Source organism: Patella vulgata, chromosome 5, assembly GCF_932274485.2.
Source record: "Patella vulgata chromosome 5, xgPatVulg1.2, whole genome shotgun sequence".
In the NCBI taxonomy this organism is placed as follows: domain Eukaryota; kingdom Metazoa; phylum Mollusca; class Gastropoda; family Patellidae; genus Patella; species Patella vulgata.
The window spans coordinates 23129952-23151927 of NC_065883.2; the positions used below are offsets into that span (position 1 = coordinate 23129952).

At 37.8% G+C, this 21976-nt stretch overlaps 1 protein-coding gene across 3 annotated transcripts; it reads left to right on the top strand.

Moving 5' to 3' along the window:
• Nucleotides 1–394: 394 nt before the first annotated feature.
• On the top strand, nt 395–8324 carry LOC126821975 (zinc finger protein OZF). 3 transcript variants are annotated; one of them, XM_050550654.2, is made up of 2 exons: nt 395–440; nt 4775–8324. In XM_050550654.2, the coding sequence occupies exon 2, from the start codon at nt 4796–4798 to the stop codon at nt 6242–6244; it is 1449 nt and encodes a 482-aa protein (XP_050406611.1). In that variant the 5' UTR covers nt 395–440; nt 4775–4795; the 3' UTR covers nt 6245–8324. The 3 variants fall into 3 exon arrangements, with proteins under 3 accessions (XP_050406611.1, XP_050406612.1, XP_050406610.1); XM_050550655.2 differs by lacking the exon at nt 395–440 and adding an exon at nt 3011–3098; XM_050550653.2 differs by lacking the exon at nt 395–440 and adding an exon at nt 3027–3158.
• Nucleotides 8325–21976: the final 13652 nt, after the last annotated feature.

Consider the following 21976-nt stretch of genomic DNA (forward strand, 5'->3'; position numbering starts at 1 on the left):
TATACAGTATATCATATTTGATATCCACACCTGTAGTTGAGACGGGACATGTAATTAATGTACAATGTTCCGACTAAAAACCACCATTCCGCCCAGCTCTAATAGATTTATTGCTACATTTGAATTCTGATTGTGATGTTAATATCGAGCACCTAGCTAGATAACTACGTCCTGTATTTACATGAGTTACATATGCTCCGTATAAATAAAGTTGATTGTTTCGTAGGTCACTTTACCGATTGAATTCGTTTATTTTACAACAAAACAGAGTAAACAGTTTAGAGTACATGAAGAAAAGCGTAAGATGGGTTTCAGTTGTTTGGGTAGTTTAAATATAACATCGTATTTGAGGTCAAGGCCAAGGGTAAAGTTATTCCCATTATTAATGATTCAACCGTTATGAGTGACGTCATCCAAGGCTTGTCCTGTGTCTAACAATGGTGAGTTGTTTTAACAATTATATTGTCTGATTGACGGTGGTGTAGATTTGAGCATAAATCTCTCACTTAGCAAGCGTTGCTAATAAAGCCACACTGACAACAAACCATTATATGTTTGACTTGAGCTTGGATGCATGTGATATGTTCAATGTTGATAAATTTGACGATTATGAATGAAGGCAAACTAGAAAGTTCAAGGTCGTGTGGAGTTTAATAACGCTAACCATAGACAAAGAGACACGTACGCGTAGACTATTTATTTGCTGAAGTGAACATTATACTTCAGCAAGTACTGCAGATATATACTTTAATTTTACCAGTGGTTTTGTGTAAGTTATTATTCCTTTCCATATGTAATTGTGTTAACATTTTTGATACTATTTCATATTGTTCGTTGACGTAATAACCGCTACTCAGGTGTAGTATTTCTTATAAGTCTAAACAGATAAGATCTTGTATACAAATTGGAGCCACGGCGAGTCGGTCAGTAAGACATTGATTCACTAACCTGGAGGTTCGTTTCATCGGGATTTTCCACCATGTCAGTAGTTGTTCGGATGGGACGAAAACACCGAGATCCCGTGTAAACATTTGCTTGCACGTAAAAGAACACTTAACAGTTGGAATTCAATATAAGAGTAAGCCGTAATGCCGCTGCCCGGGCAAAATTTCCCTCATAGCTCTTTGTGTGGTGTATGCCCGTGTCCATATTTGTTTATTTGTTTACAAATTTATGTAAATGACCCCTATCTCCACCCGATAGATAAAATTCGTAGCAGGATAGGTGGACATGTCTCGGTCCTAGCAAAATTATTCTTAAACATACAAGCGTGCAAATTAAAGATTTTAATAAATAACAGATGAAATGGGCCACGTTCTGTAATCTTTGTCTGGCATTCATTACACATACCTCACAATACCGCGGGGGGGGGGGGGGGGTAACGCCCACTCGACACAAACTAGGTCATTTTGGGACTAACACATGGTTCAATTTTATTTCAACGTGAGGGTCTTTAGCAATGGGAGATAATCGGAGGACCTAGAGAATACCCACGCGGTTGGACAGGTGACCCTGCTCCTTATCAGGTTCAAACTGGGACTCGAAACCATGACTCAATGACAAGACATTGTGATTTCACGCGCACGCGTTAAACCACTAGACCACCCAATCGTCCACAATACCATAATTATAGCATATCTAATCCATATAATTGCATAAGTGATCACAAAAGAAGCCTTTCGTTTCCAATATGTAATCCAATTTCTGTATAATATGAAATGAAATCGGATTTAAGTCTTGCTTTTCTGCACTGACTATCACACAATGTGTTATGGTTTAAACAATATTTATTTACCATATAGTACATACTATATACAATACATAATAATTTATTTGGATTGGGAAACAAGCTATAAAGCTTATATTAATCCGTCAAAATAAAATAAAATTGGCATGTCTAATGTGCATGAAAATTATAATATATTACGTAAAAAAAAGTATAATATCGTGTCATTACTGTCACCGTGGCATCATTATTTTCATCGTGTGTCCTCATCCGCGGGGCGGGGCGGGGGATGGGGGGGGGGTAGTTTAGGGGTTTTAATCGATTACATCACTACTTTATCAGTTTGAATCGTCTTGTAGCACTAATACACGAATGAACAATTTCAAAACAGGCCTGGTTCTCACAATCGTTTACGTTCGGGTTTCCGTCAAGAATTGCTGAAATATTGCGGAAATGGTAGGGGAGATCATCGATGGTACGGATTCGTTCTTCCTTGTACAGTGGGCAAAAAAAAAAAGAAGAAAAGGTGTTCTGTATTTTCCATGTAGTAGCCACGCTTACGTGAAGGATTTTCGGATACATGCATTAGAAATTTATGATAATTTAGTGCGCTTTTACCATGTCTATGTGTTGTATGGACGACATTTACTGAGCGATTGCCAAAGTAGAAGTATAAGGGGGCTTGTTTATTATGTTTGGAAAGATGCTGTGTAAATGTTTTAAGTGAAGAGGAATCTTTAACATTGGGAGGTAGTTCATTCCAATCGTGCACTGTGTTATGAGGGAAATTTGTAACCGTTCTCTTTATTTCGAATTCCAACTGTCAAGGGTTTTTTGGCGCGCAAGCCTATGTGTACACGGGACATCTGTTTTTGTCACACCGAACAACTAGACCCTGCTCCTTGTCTGAATCCTGAATCACTGACTAGGAAACCATTCTGAAAATCACGAGGAACTAACTCGGCCAATGCTGGGAGCGATCCCGAAACCTCCTGGATAGCGAGCCAACCTCTTACTCACTGAGCCACCGGGGCTTCCCAATGATGATGGTTGTTATATTCTAATAATATTTTCGTCATCACTTTCCCGTGCTAAATGTAATTTAGTAAAATGTGTATCGAATTAAGAATGCCATATTTTCAGTTCGTTCCTTCATTCATATAGTTTTACGTCCACTTCCACCAAGGGTGATATCGTAGACAATTATTTACAGTGAATGGCCCAAGGCTTAATAACGAGATTCTCGTCAGATGTTGGTATCCAAGCGAGAATCACGTTAGGTGGCGCTTTTTACACAGCCCCCATGTTTGTTGTTGTATTTTGATAGCTTTAACGTCTGTGTTTTAAAGAGAAGAATCCTATGACTTGTCTGGTAGTGTTAAATATTATATTATGTATTTGTTGTAAAACCCCTGCTTCGTATTCATTTGAGGTAACTATAGAGCGTATAAGTATTTATATCTGTGCCAACCCAGTATAGAGAGAAACACTGTATAGGATAGATCAATAACCGTGTGTGTTGTTGTACAGACGGGAACCTAGTTTAAGTCATGCGCAACAAGGGCATTATGTATGGCTTGTTGTTATAGACAAGTAAGCCAGTCCACATTAAACCACAGTGTGTGTACAATATGGTATTTTAATCCCAGAAGTGCATGTAAGCCTTAGACTCTCTTTATTTCGAATCGCCGATAGAGAGCCGACCGGGTTACAATGACGATGTTACTACTTGCCATAACTTAGGTAAAAATGTAGTGCCATATATAGTACTCTTTTGGGGGGTCTGTTGCTTATTGTCCCCCGCATTTCGAAGAAAGCAGGGGACTATTAAAATGGGTTCGTCCGTCTGTCTGTCCGTCCGTCCTTCAGTCTGTCTGTCCGTCGCACTTTTTGGGACACAATAACTCTCTTTCTAATTGAGCTAGAATGTTCAAACTTGGTGTGGGTGTTTATTCGGTCAATGCCTTGATGGAATTCGAAGATGAACATTTTCTGCTTAGGGTAAGCAGAGATAAGCAATTTGATTGGTTGATGCTTTGGGACACAATAACTTTAGTTCTAATTAAGTGAGAGTGATGCAACTTGGTGTATAGTTTCATTACATCAATACCTTGACTAAGTTCGATAGTGAGCATTTTCTGCTCAGGATAAGCAGAGCGATAAGCAGTTTGATTTGCCGAGACTTTGAAACACAATAACTCTCCTTCTAATTGAGGTAGAATGTTCAAACGTGGTGTAGGCGTTAATTAGGTGAAAGCCTTGACGGAGTTCGATGATGAACACTGTCTGCTTATGATAAGCAGAAATAAGCAGTATGATTGGTTATAGTGAAGTGAGAGCGATGAAACTCTGAAGATAGATTTATTATATCATGAAACTTAGTGTATAGTAGTTTGATTGCTCGATACCTTTGAAAAAAAAATAAATGTGCGATTAATTAATATGTGTCATCTACATGTATTTATTTTGGGAAATCGGCGGGGGATATCAGCCTCACTGCTGGCTTGTTTTAACAATAACGAAAGGTATGGCCAAGACGAGACTTAGTGATATCCTTAAAATAATAATAGTAGTGATAGAGAGAGAAATGGACTTTAATGTCCACTCGACAAAAAAAGGTCATCTCGGAACTAACATATGGTACAAGACTCATATCTGCAATTCAATTGCACGTAGGTGTCTTTAGCAGTGGCGAGACTCCGAGAAAACCCACGAGGTTGGGTCGACCATCCTACTCATTGTAACCTACATTGGGATTGCAAAAATGCCATTTGACTTAACGACAGACCTTTTGATCTAAAGCGCATGTGTTAGACCACTTGAGCACCCAACTCCTCTGGTGGTAGTAGTACACCGTGGTGTGTGTGTGTGTCTGTGTGTTAAGGGTGGGTGGGGAGGGGGTGTGAAAGCCTCACTTTGGCAAATGATAAATACGCTTTTAGGTACAATCGACTTTATATTGTATAAATGTTTATATTTTTTTATGGAATTATTCAACAACATGGCACTATTTTAATATTGATTAAATTATTTATATTATTTCCACAGCCGTGACTCTAACCACTTTCAATGGAAGAGGATATTAAACCAGATTCCTTGGACCTGGCCTTGACTGTAGCCTTCAACATAACTAGTAAACTGTTCGAGGACTCTGGTACATCATCGGAACCTGTAGAACCGTATGTTAAGTCAGTAGAGCCACCAGATACACCCGTTGAACCATTTAGTACACCCGTGGAAGCGTTTAGTACACCCGTGGAACCGTTTAGTACACCCGTAACCGAAACAAGAGTGAAGAAAAAAGAGAACGGATTTAAATGTGATATTTGTTCTAAATGGTTTAGACAAAGAAGTATGGTCGAGATTCATATGGTAGTTCATACTGGCGAAAAACCCCATAAGTGTGAAGTCTGTAGTAAATATTTTACCCAGCGTAGTGCCTTACTAAAACACATGAAAATTCACACCGGAGAAAGGGCTCATCAATGTGATATTTGCAACAAATCATTTAGGACTAATGACCATCTAAAGAGACACACCAGAATTCACACAGGAGCAAAACCTTATAAATGCGATGTTTGTGATAAAGCATTTAGCTCTCAATATCAACAACAGAAGCACATCATGTTACATAGTGGAGAGAAGCCTTTTAAATGTGAGGTTTGCGGTAAATCATTTAGTGACAACCACTCCCTAACAAAACATATAATGCTTCATACGGGGGAGAAATCCTATTGTAGATATTGTACCAAATCATTTTCTACCAGATACAAGTTGAGCAAGCATATAAACATTGTTCATAAAGGTGAATGTCCCTATAAATGTGATTTTTGTACTGAAGCATTTGTTACGAAAACCGAGTTAAAAGCACACGTCGACACACATACTGACGTGGATCCATTCATATGTGACATTTGTCATAAATCATATCTAATTAAGAGTTCTTTTAACGCACACGTCAAACTACATTCAGCATCCAACCCTTGTAAATGTGAAGTTTGCAATAAGCCATACTCAAGTTACGCACAACTTCAGGTTCACATGAGGGTCCACAATGGCGACCGACCATATGAATGTGATGTATGTGGTAAATCATTTATTGAAACCAGCAACTTAACGACCCATATGCGAATTCACAATGGCGTTAAACCCTATAAATGTAAAGTTTGTGGTATGTCATTTACGCAAGGAGGAATTCTAAAAAGACATATACGAACTCATACCGGGGAAAAACCATTTAGATGCGACATTTGTGAAAAATCGTTTGCTGAAAAAAGGTGTCTGGAAAAACACATCATGATCCACACGGGTGAAAGGCCTTTTAAATGTGATGTTTGTAAGAAAGCATTTATTACTAAATATGATAAACAGAGGCACATGGAAATTCACACGAGGGACAAGCTTTATCCATGTGATATCTGTAGTAGGTCATATACTACCAATCGTGGCTTAGAGAAACATCGAAATGAAAAACATAATGAACAACTGTCAGAAGGGGATCTTTACGTTACCAGTTGATTATGAAATATATTTTATTTAATTATTTTTATATGCGAGTCGAGTGTTTTTCTCTTTCAAACAGTTAGATTATGTAGAGCAGAGAGAGAGAGAAATGGGGTTTAACGTCCACTCGACACAAACTAGGTCATTTCGGGACATGGTTCAATTTTATTTCCATAATTCGCTTGCGCGTAGGGGTCTTTAGCAGTGGGAGGAAACCGGATGCTTGGAGAAAACCCACGAGGTTGGACAGGCGACCATACTCCTTGCCACGTACAACTGGGGAATCGAAACCACGCCAGTTGACTCAATGACAGACTTTATGGTACAACGCGCACGTGTATGTAGAGCAGGAAACGTGCTCAACGATGTTAAAATTTGTAGACTAGAAACGTGCTTTACGCTGATAAAATTTGTTAAATACGATGATAGATGATACATTAAAGGAGTAGAAACCTGCTAGATACACTAATCAAATTTGTAGTGAACACTGGCAATATAAACTGATAAAAGAAATATTTGTACATTTTATAAATATGTATATATTTTATCACTTCAGTATATTATAACGATAATCGTAATATAATTATGTTTTTGTAAAAGAAGTATATAAATTTGCAAGTAGAAGATATTTACATAGATGTAAAATATACATAACATTGTTTTTATGTTAAATAATTTATTAATGCATATTTTCTATGAAGTAGATATTCGGGGTATAATTGTTTTTGTATATTGATCATAGTTTTTCTGCTATCGTTTAAAATAAATTATGTAAATGTGTTGGAAGAAGACATTTCATATATACATATGATATGTATTGTACGTTTATGTTGATTAATTTATTAGGGTAAGATTCTATTTATAAATACTGTAGATGAATGTTGATGAATTCATCGCACCGTACCAAAGACAATAATTGATATTTAAAGACTTTTTGTCAATCTTGACATATGGTGATGATGCTAAGGCTGGACCCATAAAATTCTTTCAGCTCACCATCATGGTCTGTAATACGATGAACAACAGATTGGCGTGATAGTCAGACTGGGAGAGGGAACACCCAACCGCGACTTCGATGGACTATCTGATCTATTCACGAAACTACATCTAATGGCATATATTTAAAAGCATGCACCCAAAACAACCAAACAGAACATAGATTGTCAGCAAACACAAAGTCCCTAATTAGTTCGTATCAAAACACGAAGTTGCCCTACATCTTAAAGGCACAATTGTAATGCTATTATGTTATTTACATTTTAGTTTCTGCACCAACCGGGATAATGAAGACGGGCATACGCCATGCAGTGTGCTGTGTGACAATTTTAACAGTGGCAATGACGTAGTACACTGCACTATTTTTCCAACCCCATCTGGTAGGAGATACGTAACATGCTGTCAACGGGAGCACCTCCGTGTTCGTCACAACCGGGGAACTCTTCTCGGCCATGCAGTGTGCTATGTGGCAATTTTAACAATGCCAGTGGCGTAGTACACTACTCTATTCTTTTTTCCAATCCCATCCGATAGGAGATACGTAACATGCTGTCAACGGTAGCACCTCCGTGTTCGTCACTCCCGGGGAACTCTTCTCGGTCAACACCGGGATAGTACCAGGGTCATCCTTAACGTGCTACCAACGGTACGCACAGGACCTCGGTTGTCATGCTGTACCGCTGATCAGGTCAACCTAGACTGGAAAATCCGGAGGAACCAGGTACATCTTGGTTAGTGAACCATCTCCACACATACCGAACCACCAGTGACTCCCGCCTTTAATCGCTACTAGATTACCATACAGACGCTGGTTGTAACATTTCTGGTTTGCTTGATAATACCTATAAATATCACATAACCTATTCAAGTCTCAAATTATATTTTATTATGGCTGTAACAATGGTTAATAACAGACAACTTCCATTAGAGTTTTAAGACATAAAGTTGTTAAAACTAGATAAAATCCCAAATAACACCGTTTATGGTATAAAACGAAGATTTATGGGTATTTTTATAGCGGTTTGCCTTCTTTAGAATCATTAAATTGTGCTGTAGTACGATGGTTACTGGTCATAATATATTAAATATACCCTCCATTCTTATAGTTTGTTGTTATTCAATACATACAAATTCACCCAATTGACATCTTTTAGATTTATAAAGATTTTATGTAATTACAGAGTCTGGGGAAACGGTATTTAATGATGGCATAAACTGGCGAAATGTACAACGAACTTCTTTTCTTTCTTTATAAAATTCATAAGGTTATAACTATAAATAATATGTTATATCGATAACAATGCTTGGTTTCATAACAGGACATAAAAATAGAGCCATTTGAGATGTGATAAATGCAAATCAGGTGAACGAACATTACGTTCACTTAAATGTCAGTCTCTCATTAATCTGAAGTAAAAATGTCAGGGATTTTTGGTTGATATCTGTATTTAACAACAACTCCAATTGTGGATTTCACAAATAAAATGCTATTTTGTTTAAACGCAAAGCTAGATTAGATCATGGTGGTTATTTGGCTGGCAGCAGTAGTGTAAGCTGTCTAAACCGATACGCCTCAAAATAGTGTAACATTACACGTAAATGAAATTGGATTTAACGTCCTACTTTTCTGCTCTTTCCGGGCGGATGAAGACGAGCATACGTCATGTAATTAGCTATAAGGGAAATTTTCGCGCACAGTGGACGATGGCTTGCCAGATCCTTTGAACTGCACCACTGATGGGAGAGGGGGTGGGGGGGCACGATTGAAAATCACGAGGAACTTTATAGTTTCCTCTCAAACATAGGGATGGAAACCGGTACCAGCAGTTAGCGCTTTACTCAATTTTAACGTCCACTTGACACAAACTAGACCATTTCGGGACTAACATACGGTTCACTTTTATTTCAATAATTCCCTTGCGCGTAGAGATCTTTAGCAGTGTGTGTGTATGGGGGGGGGGGGAGACCCGGAGAAAGCCAACGGGGTTGGGCAGGCGACCCTACTCCTTGTCACGTACAATTGGGAATCGAAACCACGCCAGTTGACTCAATGACACACCTTATGATACAGCGCGCGCGATCATTTTAAAAAGTTTGCATATAGATGTATATATACAAACTAACAGTTTACTCCGTGTAGAATAACTTCGAAATTTTAAGTGACAGTCCATCACTACCAGGCCTATGTTAGTCCTCGGTCCAAGCTACCCCTATACACCAAATTTCAGCCTCGGGACATCTCTAGTGTAGCCGCCAACCCTGGACAGGTAGACAGATAAACAAACGACAGTCACAAATATTAGTATAGTTATTGCTGCCAATCCGTTATGGTAAATACACTATCAACATTTTGCGGACTTGACACAATGAAATGGGGTTTAACGTCCTACTTTTTGCACCGACCGGGATAACGGAGATGGACATTTGACGTTCTCATTTCTATATAAACATATGGTTGTAAATCGGTTTCTAAATAAGCACATTCACTTCTCGAAAAAAATAACTGACGGTGTAAACAGTCGTCTTCCAGCTGACGAGTTTTTCATTTTGCATGTTGATTTTGTCGATGCCTTCATTGATTGTAAGTTGGTACCTTTACAAATGAATTTACATTATCAAATTATTAAGTTTCCTCTTCGATGTTTAAAGAATCACGACTTTAATCAGAATTCTAATATTCACACATATTTCTTGTTGTCAGTAGAATTGATGGGGTAATTGGAATAAGTTTGACCTGAAGCATATCTCACACAAACTTTGATCGATAGCATATCCTAGGTTCTAGATAAAGAAAAGTACAAGATGGTTACAAAAGATTTATTTGAAAAGAATCTAAAATCGTATTTGGAAATTTAACCACAGTTAAAGTGTAGAGATGTTTGCCGGAAGTCACCCAATCCTATCTTCTTCATGAAAACATTCGCCAAACATTTACCGTTAAAAAGCAGAACCATGCGGTTTGTTGAGTGCCCCGGGTAGAAACTGGTGGATAGTGAATAGAACGGTTGACTTTTGGTTTTTTGGACTAATTTCCAATCTTATTTTTCTTCCCGTGTAGACCAAGTTTTATTCATAGAGCGCTTAAAGCGTAGCTTGTGGATAGCCTATTGACAGGCAGTGTGTTATTGTAGTAGTCTAGACCAACAAGTAGCAGGTGAAGCTCAGAATACTGATAATTAAGAGATGAGAATAAGAAAAGAAGTGGGAGAGGTCTTGATTCCAGGTTTATCATCTCATGTCAGACTATTATACAGTTAAGGATAGAAAATCTAAACAAGTTCTCTAAAGCTGACTGGCTATAAACGATGTTTTTGTAATGAGAAGAAAACATCAAGTGATTTATTGTTCAGTAGACCAAATATTCTGTTATAATCTCCTAAATTTCAATTTTTGTGTCGCATATTTCTATCAAATAAACGACGTTTTATTGATGAAAAGGAAACGCCGAGTACGCAGTAGACCAAACATTCAACTGACATTAAGTTTGTATAACACTAGGTTTGGCATTGCGTCATATAAATCTATTGTAATTTATATATGCCCATATATTTTGAATGTGATATCAAGTTAAATGACTATATTTTGTCTTTATGGCGTAATCCCATAAATATATTTCATGCACTAAAACTGATTAATGCTGCGTGAAAGGCTCTTAGAACCATTTTAGTCTAGCTCATTGATGCGTTTTCAACCGGTGTGCCTCTTTAGGGAGCGGGAGCCACGGTGGCTAAGTGAGTAAGACGCTCCCTAGCCTGGAGGTCGCGGGTTCGATACTGGTGTTGCCTGAGAAATTTCATCGGGATTTTCCAGCGTGGATTCCCCCTTGTCAGTGGTGCAGGGTGGAGGATCTGACAAGGACAGCTGCCCAGTCGTTCGGATGGTATGAAAAACCGAGGTCCCGTGTACACATTGGCGTGCAAATAAAAAAAGATCCTTTGACAGTTGGAATTCGATATAAGAGGAGACCGTAGCGACGCTGTCCGGGAAATATTTCCCTCATAGCACACTGTATGCCGTATGTCCGTCTTCATTATCCCAGTCGGGGCAGAACAGTGGGACTTTAAACCCCATTTCAATTTTAGTTCTTTAGGGAACAGCTTTAAGTAAATGATGTATAATAAACATCATATTTGTATGGTTGTTGTAGAGTATGAGTATGACTTCTCACGTGACCACTCATAAGATCTATTAGACACTTAGGAGTTAGTAATTTCATATGTTCCCTGCTAGAATTATCATTTACTGCTAGGTATACTTTATCACGTTTAATATGTTTATTAAAACAGGAGTGGCTTAGTGTGGGCCGAGAAAGTTCATCGGGGTTTCCAGTGCCCCCCCCCCCCAAACACACACAGACACCCTTGGCAGTGGTGCGGACCTGAAAATGGACGAAAAACCGAGGTTCCGTATACGCATTGACGTCCACGTAAAAGAAACAATTGACAGTTGGAATTAGAAATAAGAGTAGGCCGTAGGCCCGCTGTCCAGGCAAAATTTCCTTCAAAGCACACTGTATGACGTATGCCCGTCTTCATTAGCCTAGTCGGTGCAGAACAGTAAGACGTTAAAACACATTTCATTGAACACTTCGCAACGATTCATTTTATTACAAAGAACAAATATGTTTTTTTATAATGAACTGTTTCAATAGCATTTATTAATTAAACAGGAAATACACAGGAAACAATTTCATACAATTACTGAGCTAGGTTTATCTCTGTAGACCAGGTTTTAAAACATTTATCACTAAATAATTGCTCTCATTGAGAATTGTTTAGTGCACCAATATGCATTCTTCTGTATAAATTACTTTCAGAGATATTTATTACAAACATCACATTTATAGCGTTTTCAAATAAGAGAGTACGCTCGTTTGTTTGAGTCTGTTACCAGGCCAACAGAGGATTTACTTCTCGTTTCACACTTCATCACTGACAAAATATTCGAATTGGTCAGATTCTCGTCTTACATTTTAAATTTCAATTTAATATGTTAAATATGTTTTATACATTGATTTAAAAAAACATCAGCTTTTAATATCATTAATATTTAAACCATAGCCATCTTACAATATAAGTAAATTTTGTATAACGTATAGTCAGTCTGTAAATCCATGATTTAGATATCTTGCCAAATTTGACCAATTATAAAAGCTTCCAGAAAATAGGAAACTCATTACAGGGCGATAAGCAGTGTAGACATGTGTGGAATCTCATCTTAAAGGGCGACCAAGCGTAATATAAAATTAATTCCCTGATAATGGTGGTGTCTAGTTTGGCTCCGTTAGTTCACTTGATTGGTGATCTTTTCAGTTTAATACATACATGTATATGACCTAGCACAATTCTCATACTTCGAATATAATCTGATATACTTCGAATATAATCCGCATGTCCGGGTTCCTAATGAAATAAACGGATATCGCTACTAATTGAAATTTCTCGGTGGTATCAAGTGTTTTATTATTTTCTTGTAAATTTCAGACGAAACAACACCATTGCGAATGGTTAGCGCATGCGTGCTGTATCATAAAGTCTGTCATAGAGTCAACTGGCGTGGTTCGATTCCCTGGTTGTACGTGATAAGGAGTAGGGTCGCCTGTACAAACTCGGTGGTTTTCTTCGGATCCTCCGGTTTCCTCCCACTGCCAAAGACTCCTACGCGCAAGCGAATTATTGAAATAAAATTGAACCATATGTTAGTCCCGAAATTACCTAGTTTGTGTCGAGTAGACGTTAAACCCCATCCCCCTCTCTCTCTCTCTCTCTCCCTCCTCCTCGTAGCATACTGTGTGTCGTAGGAGCAGAACGGTAGGACGTTAAACCCCAATTCATTTCATTTAATTCCGGTTTAATTTCGCTTTGTTGTGGGTTTTGCCGTCAAGCATTAGTCGAAATTATGCTGTTCATTTTGGCTGATTGATAGTGGACCAACTGATTGCTAATTGCATGCCGTTGCTGACGGAAATGTAGTTTCGTTTCAGTAACAGTAGGTCATAACATAATAACTGAGCCAGAGAGTAGTGGGTTTTACAGTACCGATTTGGTCGAAATTGATACTAGGCCCACCGGTTACTAATTGTAACGGAAATATAACTTGGAAACGGTAGTTCGTGTGATATGTGGACCGGCCACTGCCAATCATTATGGAAAACAAGGCAAAACTCAATTAAATTAACCATAGACTGTTACATTAAACGTTCTGACTGGCAGGTAGGAGATGTCAATGTCAGACCGTGTATATCAATAATCACTGAATAGTGCGGATATATATTGATGGTTAATCTATAATACGGGTTGTCTGTCTTTAACTACTGATTAACTAAAGACTGTGATTGGGAGTAAGTTGTGTCTACACAGATATGTCAAACAGTAATAAGAAATATCAATCAACGTATAGACTTATAATCATTTCCTCGACTTTTTTTTCTCAAGAAGGATAAAGATAACGTATACGTTTAATGAAGCACAGACAATCAGATTCAGTAACAACGTTTATTTGAATAGAAAGAATGCAGGCCCGTAGCTAGCGGGGCGGGGGGCAAGAGGGGTTGCTGCCTCCCCTGGAAAAATCGCCGCACCCAATGGTGCCCTTGCTCAATGGAATATTTGTGGATTTGTTTCCCTTTAGAATCATATCCAATGTTATAAAATCTGGCCCCGAATTCAAAAAGCATTCTCTCAGAGTTAAGTTTAGAATTTACTCAAAATTGTTCTCCTTATTTTAACTAAAATATAGCCCTTTATAAAACTTTTGTTGTTTTAATGTATCAAACACATCAATAAGAAACTATGCAAATTTTTGTGCTTCTTGATCAAAGATATTTCTCATAAACAGTGATTGAAATTTGAGTAAATTCTTAACTTCAGTTTGAGAATGCTTTGTGAAACCGGGGCCAAGACTTTATTTTATTTCGTATTGATGGTTCCGATGTTCTACATTGCGTATGATCTAACGGTCTTCATTTATGCTTCAAATGTTATATAAATTATTATTTAAACTTTTATTAACATGGCAAGCCTATAATCAACTCACTAGATCATCGGGTGACCGAGATTTAAATGGATTTAAACAACCGTTAGGTTTTAAAATTTAACGATAAAATGAATAATCGAGATTTGCTAAGATGATAAACAATCTACGCTACAAAACTTCGCTCAGAGTAACGTAATTTGAATGCAATATATTGATGTTTCATTATCTATGTTTGAACTATTTATAGCAAGAATGTCATTTATTTATCTAATTCTTACATAATGCATCTTTAATATCTGCTATCACTAATGTCTGTGTGATACATTCTCTTTTTGCAGCAAGACGAAGATAAAAGTTATTAAGTGGTTTGTAAGAAATGTGAAGCCGTTTGTCTGACTTGATATCGATTTTACATCATAAAAGATAAAACCTAATAACCATCGACTTATTCCATTTAAACAGAGACAAAGTTCAGCTAAAAATTAATTCCTTCTGTCAAGAGAACTGTAATCTAATCACAGAGGTAGGAACTGGTGCTGAACCTTGCTAACACCTCATTATAAAACGAAAGTAGATAAAGCAATGGGTTTTTCCCTAAAGATCAAGATGTCTAACCTTGTTGTGGATGTGATATTATATAGAAAAGCTTATTGTCGCCTATATACTAGTGGCTTTTGATGAAGTATTATTGCTTTACTGTTTATAAATAATAAGTAAGTTCGTATTTACTGGATGCCAACTGGCGCGCGTCGATATAATATTTCGGACTGCAGCCCATTAAATCATTGCCGTAGTCACCCCATATATTGGACCCACTCTGTGCATAATATCCACAATTTCCCTAACCGAATATGTTCATATAAGGTTGGTTTAGACTAGGTGGGTGGGGGTGGCGGGGGCTGGTGGATAGTCATATGTACGACAACGATGTGTGCATAGCTGTTTCGGATGAGACGAAAAACCGAGGTCCATCTATATACACATTAAGTAAGACATTATTGCCATCCTTTAAATACATCTTCTCTTTTTCATCCCATAAACAAAAGTTTGACAACTGCACAAACAGTTTCATGCTTCAGAATCAACCAGTTTGGCATCTGTCCACATGACTACTGGAAAATAGAGAGTGCAATGTACCAGCAATGTGTACCTCTGAAATGAGAAGTGACACCAGACCTTCTAGAAATACTAAGTATAACCTGACCCGTACATGACACCTATCACTACAAATGAATGTGAATTCCAAACTTGAGTTTTATATATCAAATTTACTATATTTCAATTATAAATGTACTCTTCAAAAAAGTAGGGGATATTGAAATTCAAATACCAATGCAGGTTGCGATATGATTAATAGCCATGGACATTTGACATGCTTTGAGAGTATGTTCACAGATGAAGGGGGGATCAGGTGACTAAGTGGGTAAGACGCTGGCTCGCTAGCCTGGAGGTCGGGTGTTCGATCCCTGCATTGGCCGAGAAAGTTCATCCAGATTTTCCGGCGTGGTTCCCCCTTGTCAGTGATGCAGGACGGAGGGCCTGACAAGGACAGCTGTCTAGTCCTTCGGATGAGACGAAAAACCGAGGTCCCGTGTATACATTGGAATGCACGTAAAAGATCCCTTGGCAGTTGGAATTCGATATAAGAGTAGGCGATAGTGCCGCTGCCCGGGTAAAATTTCCCTCATAGCACACTGTATGGCGTACGCCCGTCTTCATTAGCCCAGCATAGGAGCAGAACAGTAGGACGTTAAACCCCATTTCATTTCATTTCATTTCACAGATGAAGAACTTATCGCCCCAACAAAACGACTGAGCTGCACATGCGACACGCAATAGGGCCATACACGTGGGAGGGGTTCATTGCCAAATTTGACACTTCAACGAAGGGTTGATGAAAACTGCCGCGTGCTGGTTTATCCTGTCCATGTTTGCTTTCCTATCGGTTCTTGCATAATATTTGCTTTAGTGTGTTACGTTTAATTTGATCGGGAGACGTGTTAGTCGACGTCAACGTCAACCGACAACACTGCAAGAATTGGCCGTGGCACTGCAAGAGGAGTGGGTCAGATTGCCCCAAATCGTGATTGGACGGTTGATTAGGAGCATGCTACGACGAATTGCTGAATGTCTGAGGATTGGTGGAGCAATTACTCATTATTAGGACAAAATTCAAAAACGTCCATTTTCACTTTCGACTGTGTATCTCTTTGCGAGTGAAATGGGCCCGTCAGATAAGCCGCCCATGTGAACTGTTTATGTTCATGTGTATGCAATTGGCCTGTTATTAACATACACTGGTTACTTCAGTGCATTTCCGCAGTTGATAGTTTTATGCTTATGGGGCTCAAGTAAATAAATATAGGTAAAATACGTAAATGTGTAACTGTAGAGGCCACTAAGTCACTTGTTAATTCTCTGGTCACGTCTCGATTAGAGAACTTTAATTCAATTGTAGTTGGTTTACCTTTAAAGCTTATAGATAAATTACAAAAAGTACAGAATACTGCAGCTAGACTTGTTACTTTAACTAAGAAATGTGACCACATAACTCCTGTTTTATATAATTTAGACTGGGCTGTTAAATATCGAATTGATTTTAAGATTTTATTACTTAATTTTAAATTTTTAAATAATTTAGTTCCTGTTTACCTCTCAGATCTTTTAGAACTTTATACACCTGGCCGAACAATACGTACATCAGATAAACTGCTTTTAAAACCCAAAACTGTTCAACTAGTCTCTTATGGTCAGCGCTCTTTTATGGAATAATCTACCATTTAGTTTAAGATGTTGTACATCTCTATATTCTTTTAAAAAACAACTTAAAACACATTTAGCCTATTTAATCAGGCTTTTAACTGACTCTGTATACAATCGTTAACATGTCCATAATCGTGTTGTTTATTTATGATTACATTGTCACTTTGTAAAGTGCCCCTGAACATGTTATATGAAAGGGCGCACTATAAATATGCTGTAATAATAATAATAATAATAATATCCCCTACTTTTTTTGAATGAAGAGTATACATTCAATCTATTTTGATATAATTTACACATTTTGATTAAAATATTATTCACTTAGTTCTCACATAAACCATCGTCTAAACCTGGTCATAGGTGAGTTAAATGAATTAATATTTGGTTATCCTCTTTCAGCTGATAACTCCTCTTCCTTTCATCTTATATTCTATATTAACAAACTATCAGAATTCGACATTAATCTAATGGAGAAAAAAAATTAAAAGTGTAAACCAAATTTTTTCTATGTATTTGTTTCTTTATATGAATGGAATGATAAATGTTTAATCTCTGGTTAGAGGCAGAGTAAAATGGGATAAAAAATCTAACAAAGGTTAAAGGTCACGTGAGACTGCAAACCAATCTATTTTTTCTGCATGTTTGATGGATTATCGCTATATTTTATAGTTGAAGCATTTATACAGTTCTCATGTATCAAATACACATACTGCTCACGAATTAACAAAGATGTATGTTTTGTCACAGAATGAAATGAACTGGGGTTTAACGTCCTACTTTTCAGAATCAACCAGGCTAAGGAAGACGAGCAATATTTAGAATTCCATATGTCAAGGGTGCTTTTGGGGCCACGGTGGCCCAGCGGGTAAGACGTTGGCTCGCTAACCTTGAGGTCGCGTGTTTGGCTGAGAAAGTTCATCGGGATTTTCCGGAGTGGCTCCCCATTGTCAGTGGTGCAGGACAGGAGGCCTGACAAGGGGCAACGTATTGGCGTTCGGATGGTACGAAAAACCGAGGTCCCGTGTACACATTGGCGTGCACGTAAAAACATCCCTTGGCAGTTGGAATTCGATATAAGAGTAGGTCGTATTGCCGCTGTCCGGGCAACATTTTCCTCATAGTACACTGTATGACATGTGCTCGTCTTTATTAGCCCAGTCGGAACAGAACAGTAGGAAGTTAAACCCCATTTAATTTCAAGGGTGCTTTTACGTTTCAGCCAACAGTGTGCTATGAGGGAAATTTTCCAATTGCCAATATCCGAGATCCGGGGTTTAACGTCCACTCGACACAAAATACGTCATTTCGGCACTAGATATGGTTCAATTTAATTTCATTAATTAGCTGGCGCGTAGGAAAAACGCACGAGGTTGAACAGGTGACCATACTCCTTGTCACGTACAAGCGGGGAATCGAAACTACGCCACTTGACTCTACGACAGATCTTACGATGCAACGCACACGCGTTAACTATTCGGCCATAGATCATTTCGGGACTAACACATGGTTCATTTAATTTCATTAATTAGCTTGCGCGTAGGAAAAACGCACGAGGTTGAACAGGTAACCATACTCCTTGTCACGCACAAGCGGGGAATCGAAACTACGCCTCTTGACTCAACGACAGACCTTATGATGCAACGCGCACGTGTTAACCATTCGACCATCCAACCCCCTATAAACTAATCCAATAAATGTTATATGATTATGTTCTAATAATATGAACATAGTCCCACATCTTCCTATAATTACTTGGCAAACATCGTATCGTAATAAATACTCAGTTTTATTGCCAATACACTTATTATAAAAATTCAGTTTATGTTAACGGGTACATCCTTACAAACCGCATAATTATGAATTCAGATAGAATATTCAAAAGGTTTATCATTATGCTACTTGAATTAAAGAAAATCATCATCCAGGAATTTTTGAAATTTTGGAGAAAAGGAGATTACGGTAATAAACCGGTTTACCACTAAAGTCTGACAGAAAGAGTTTTACATCCTTCCAAGACAAACTAGTTCCATTCGCGACTAACATATGGAAAAATTTATTTTAATAATTCGCTTACGTGCAGAGGTCTTTAGCAGTAGGAGGAAACCGGAGAAAATCAGCAATGACCGTACTCTTTATCAAGTATACAAGCTAGGAATCGAAACCACACCACTTGACTGAGTGACTGACCTTATGGTCTAAAGTTTGAGGTGAAGAGGTTTGATTTTTGTTTCTATTAACATAATCTTCTTAACGATATAAAGGTCTTATTTATTATTTCTCTTTCTGTGCCTTTAAAAAAGAACTTATAAACATTTGCCTGTTCACTCACTTTCAAATGAATAACGTATTGTTTAAACTGCTTGAAATTTTTTCTTAAAAGTTGTAATCAATTGACAAGCGTAGTCTTAAAATAAAATCGGGAAAATAAACGTAACGAAATTTGTAATCAAATGGAGATGAAATGAAATGAGTTTAAAGATGTCTTCCCGCTTACAAACTGGGTGATTTGATGATATATTTGGACTAAAAACCTATTCAAACTTATTAATCGCTTCAAATCCCTCTCAAAACATTGTAATAGCGAGGAAATACCCTAAGATGTAAGAAATCTATTCTTAGAAGCCATGTTTGGCATGTAACTTGATTGAGGGAGGGCCCATTTTCAGAATGTATTTGTCGTTATTTATTGTCCACTTCGAATACATATTGAAGCCTAAGTAAATTCTTGGACTTCTGCCAACATCTTTTTCCGCCGTTTAATTGCAGAATCTGCTATACGCTTAAACCCGTCAACGTTTCCAAAACCGCCTTACCATTCGATCATGAAATAACAACCGCTCCCTAAGTCAACCTGGCAGACAATAAGCCGTCGGGTTGCCAGTTAGTGATACCCTGAAATGTTTACCCAGGGCTTGGCCCATGGGTGTTTTTCAGGGAGTTTCGGTATTTTACTAGTAGGATTAGACGGCTCTGCTTTCCATATATACTAAATTTGCCATTGGAAATAAGTACCCTATAATTACTTTCGTGAGAATGTATCTTTAAAGTTCTACTTTCTGAACCAACCGGGCTAATAAGATGTACATACGCCACGCAGTGTGCTATGAAGAATATTTTGCCCAATGAGCAGCGTACGGCTTAGACTTATTTATTTATTTTTTTGAGAAAACAAAGGAAAACGTAATGAATGAATATTAAACCCCAGCTTATCCACTGATTTGACTATTGAGTTACGGTGTTAGGGGGGTAACTGCTTACAAAATCAAAACATTGGAATATCTAGTACAACAACAAGAAGCACATACCCTAGTAACTACAAATTTGGTCCTAACTCAATTTTGCTAAAAAAAAAAGTGAGTTACTAGATTTTGACTTTTCAGTTCCAACTTCCAAAGATTCTTTAACGTTGTTTTTTGCCCCATCCGATCGCCTAGAAAATGTGCCTTATCAGACCGTCCGTCCTACAAAACTGCCAGGCTGAAGCGACGCTGGAAAACCCAGGGGAGCCTTCTCGGCCAACAGTGGGGTCTTACCCACTGAGCCATTGGGACCCCAAATTGAAATGGAACAAATCCAAGATAGTCTTCGATTTGTACGGATGAGTGTGTGGGTTAATATTTAATGATACCAGCCATACGATATGACATTTTGTTATGGAAGTAAATCAGTTAATTAGAGCAGGTTTAACGTGTCTATTTCTGTCTTGTCTAGACGCAATCATATTAATGTGTCGTATCATGTAGTTATATTTTCAATATAACCAGAGGGATTGCTCGCCTTATCTTTATAAAATGCTGACAGCCATATACAATATTGTCAAACAAACATAATTTGATCTGGCCTTTGCATTTTATGATCCATTTGTCATTCAGGAAACATAAAATACAAGGAGGACATCTGGGTTTTATTGATGCCCCTAAAATCAGAAGATCTCTTTTAAGTAGCACACTCAAGTTTTTTAAGGTAAACAAAAACCTTATGGTCTACACATTCATGGTGGTAACGGTTAAAGGTAAAACGATTAACGCTGAGTCAACTAATATCTCTCCATTTATAATCTGATTTGGGAGCCGCGGAGGCTTAGTGTGTTGACGGTAGCTCGTTAACAGGGAGTTCCAGTGTTCGATCCCAGTGTTGGCCTAGAAAGTTCATCGGGATTTTTCGGCGTTGTTCTCCGTTGTTAGTGGTGCAGAACGCGTGGCCTGGCAAGATACAGCAGATGGGACGAAAAACCGTGGTCCCATGTACACATTGTCGTGAACGTAAAAGAACCCTTGACTGTTGGAATTCGATATAAGAGTAGGTCGTAATGCCGCTGTCCGGGCGAAATATCCCTCATAGCACACTGCGTAGCGTATGCGCGTCTTCATTAGACCAGTCGGTGCATAACTTTAGACCCTAGTTTACTCAGTATTTCATCATTTTATAAACATAGACCTTCCTACTCATCAACAATAGGCTATGTTCTTGGTAAAGTATCAATTTGAATATGTTCTTGGTAAAGTATCAATTTGAATATGTTCTTGGTAAAGTATCAATTTGAATATGTTCTTGGTAAAGTATCAATTTGAATACAACAGTTACTGTGGATTTTATTAAATGCACCCTGAGCATACACATTATTATTATTTATTATCATTTAATCTCCATAAATTGGCTGTTACATGTTTTATGGAGTACAATCAACAATCATCGATTAATAAGCTTTTGTCTAAGTAAATATTTATAATATTTTATCTTCAGATATTTCTATACTTCCAGATATAAAGTTTCAACTGTGAACTGAGAAGTCATAAAAATGATAACAATGCATCTTCAATACAAAACAACAGACCAATTTCAATGATATACTGACTATTTTTCGTATAAAGTTGAATACATGAAATGAACTGCGTTTGAACGTCCTACTGTTCTGCACCGAGTGGGCTAGTGAAGAAATGCATACGCCATACAGTGTGATACTCTTATATCCATTTCCAACATCAAAGGGATCTTTTACGTGCACGTGCACGG

Excerpts from the sequence above, each read along its gene's own strand:
- LOC126821975 (XM_050550654.2), top strand. The coding sequence starts at position 4,796 with ATGGAAGAGGATATTAAACCAGATTCCTTGGACCTGGCCTTGACTGTA.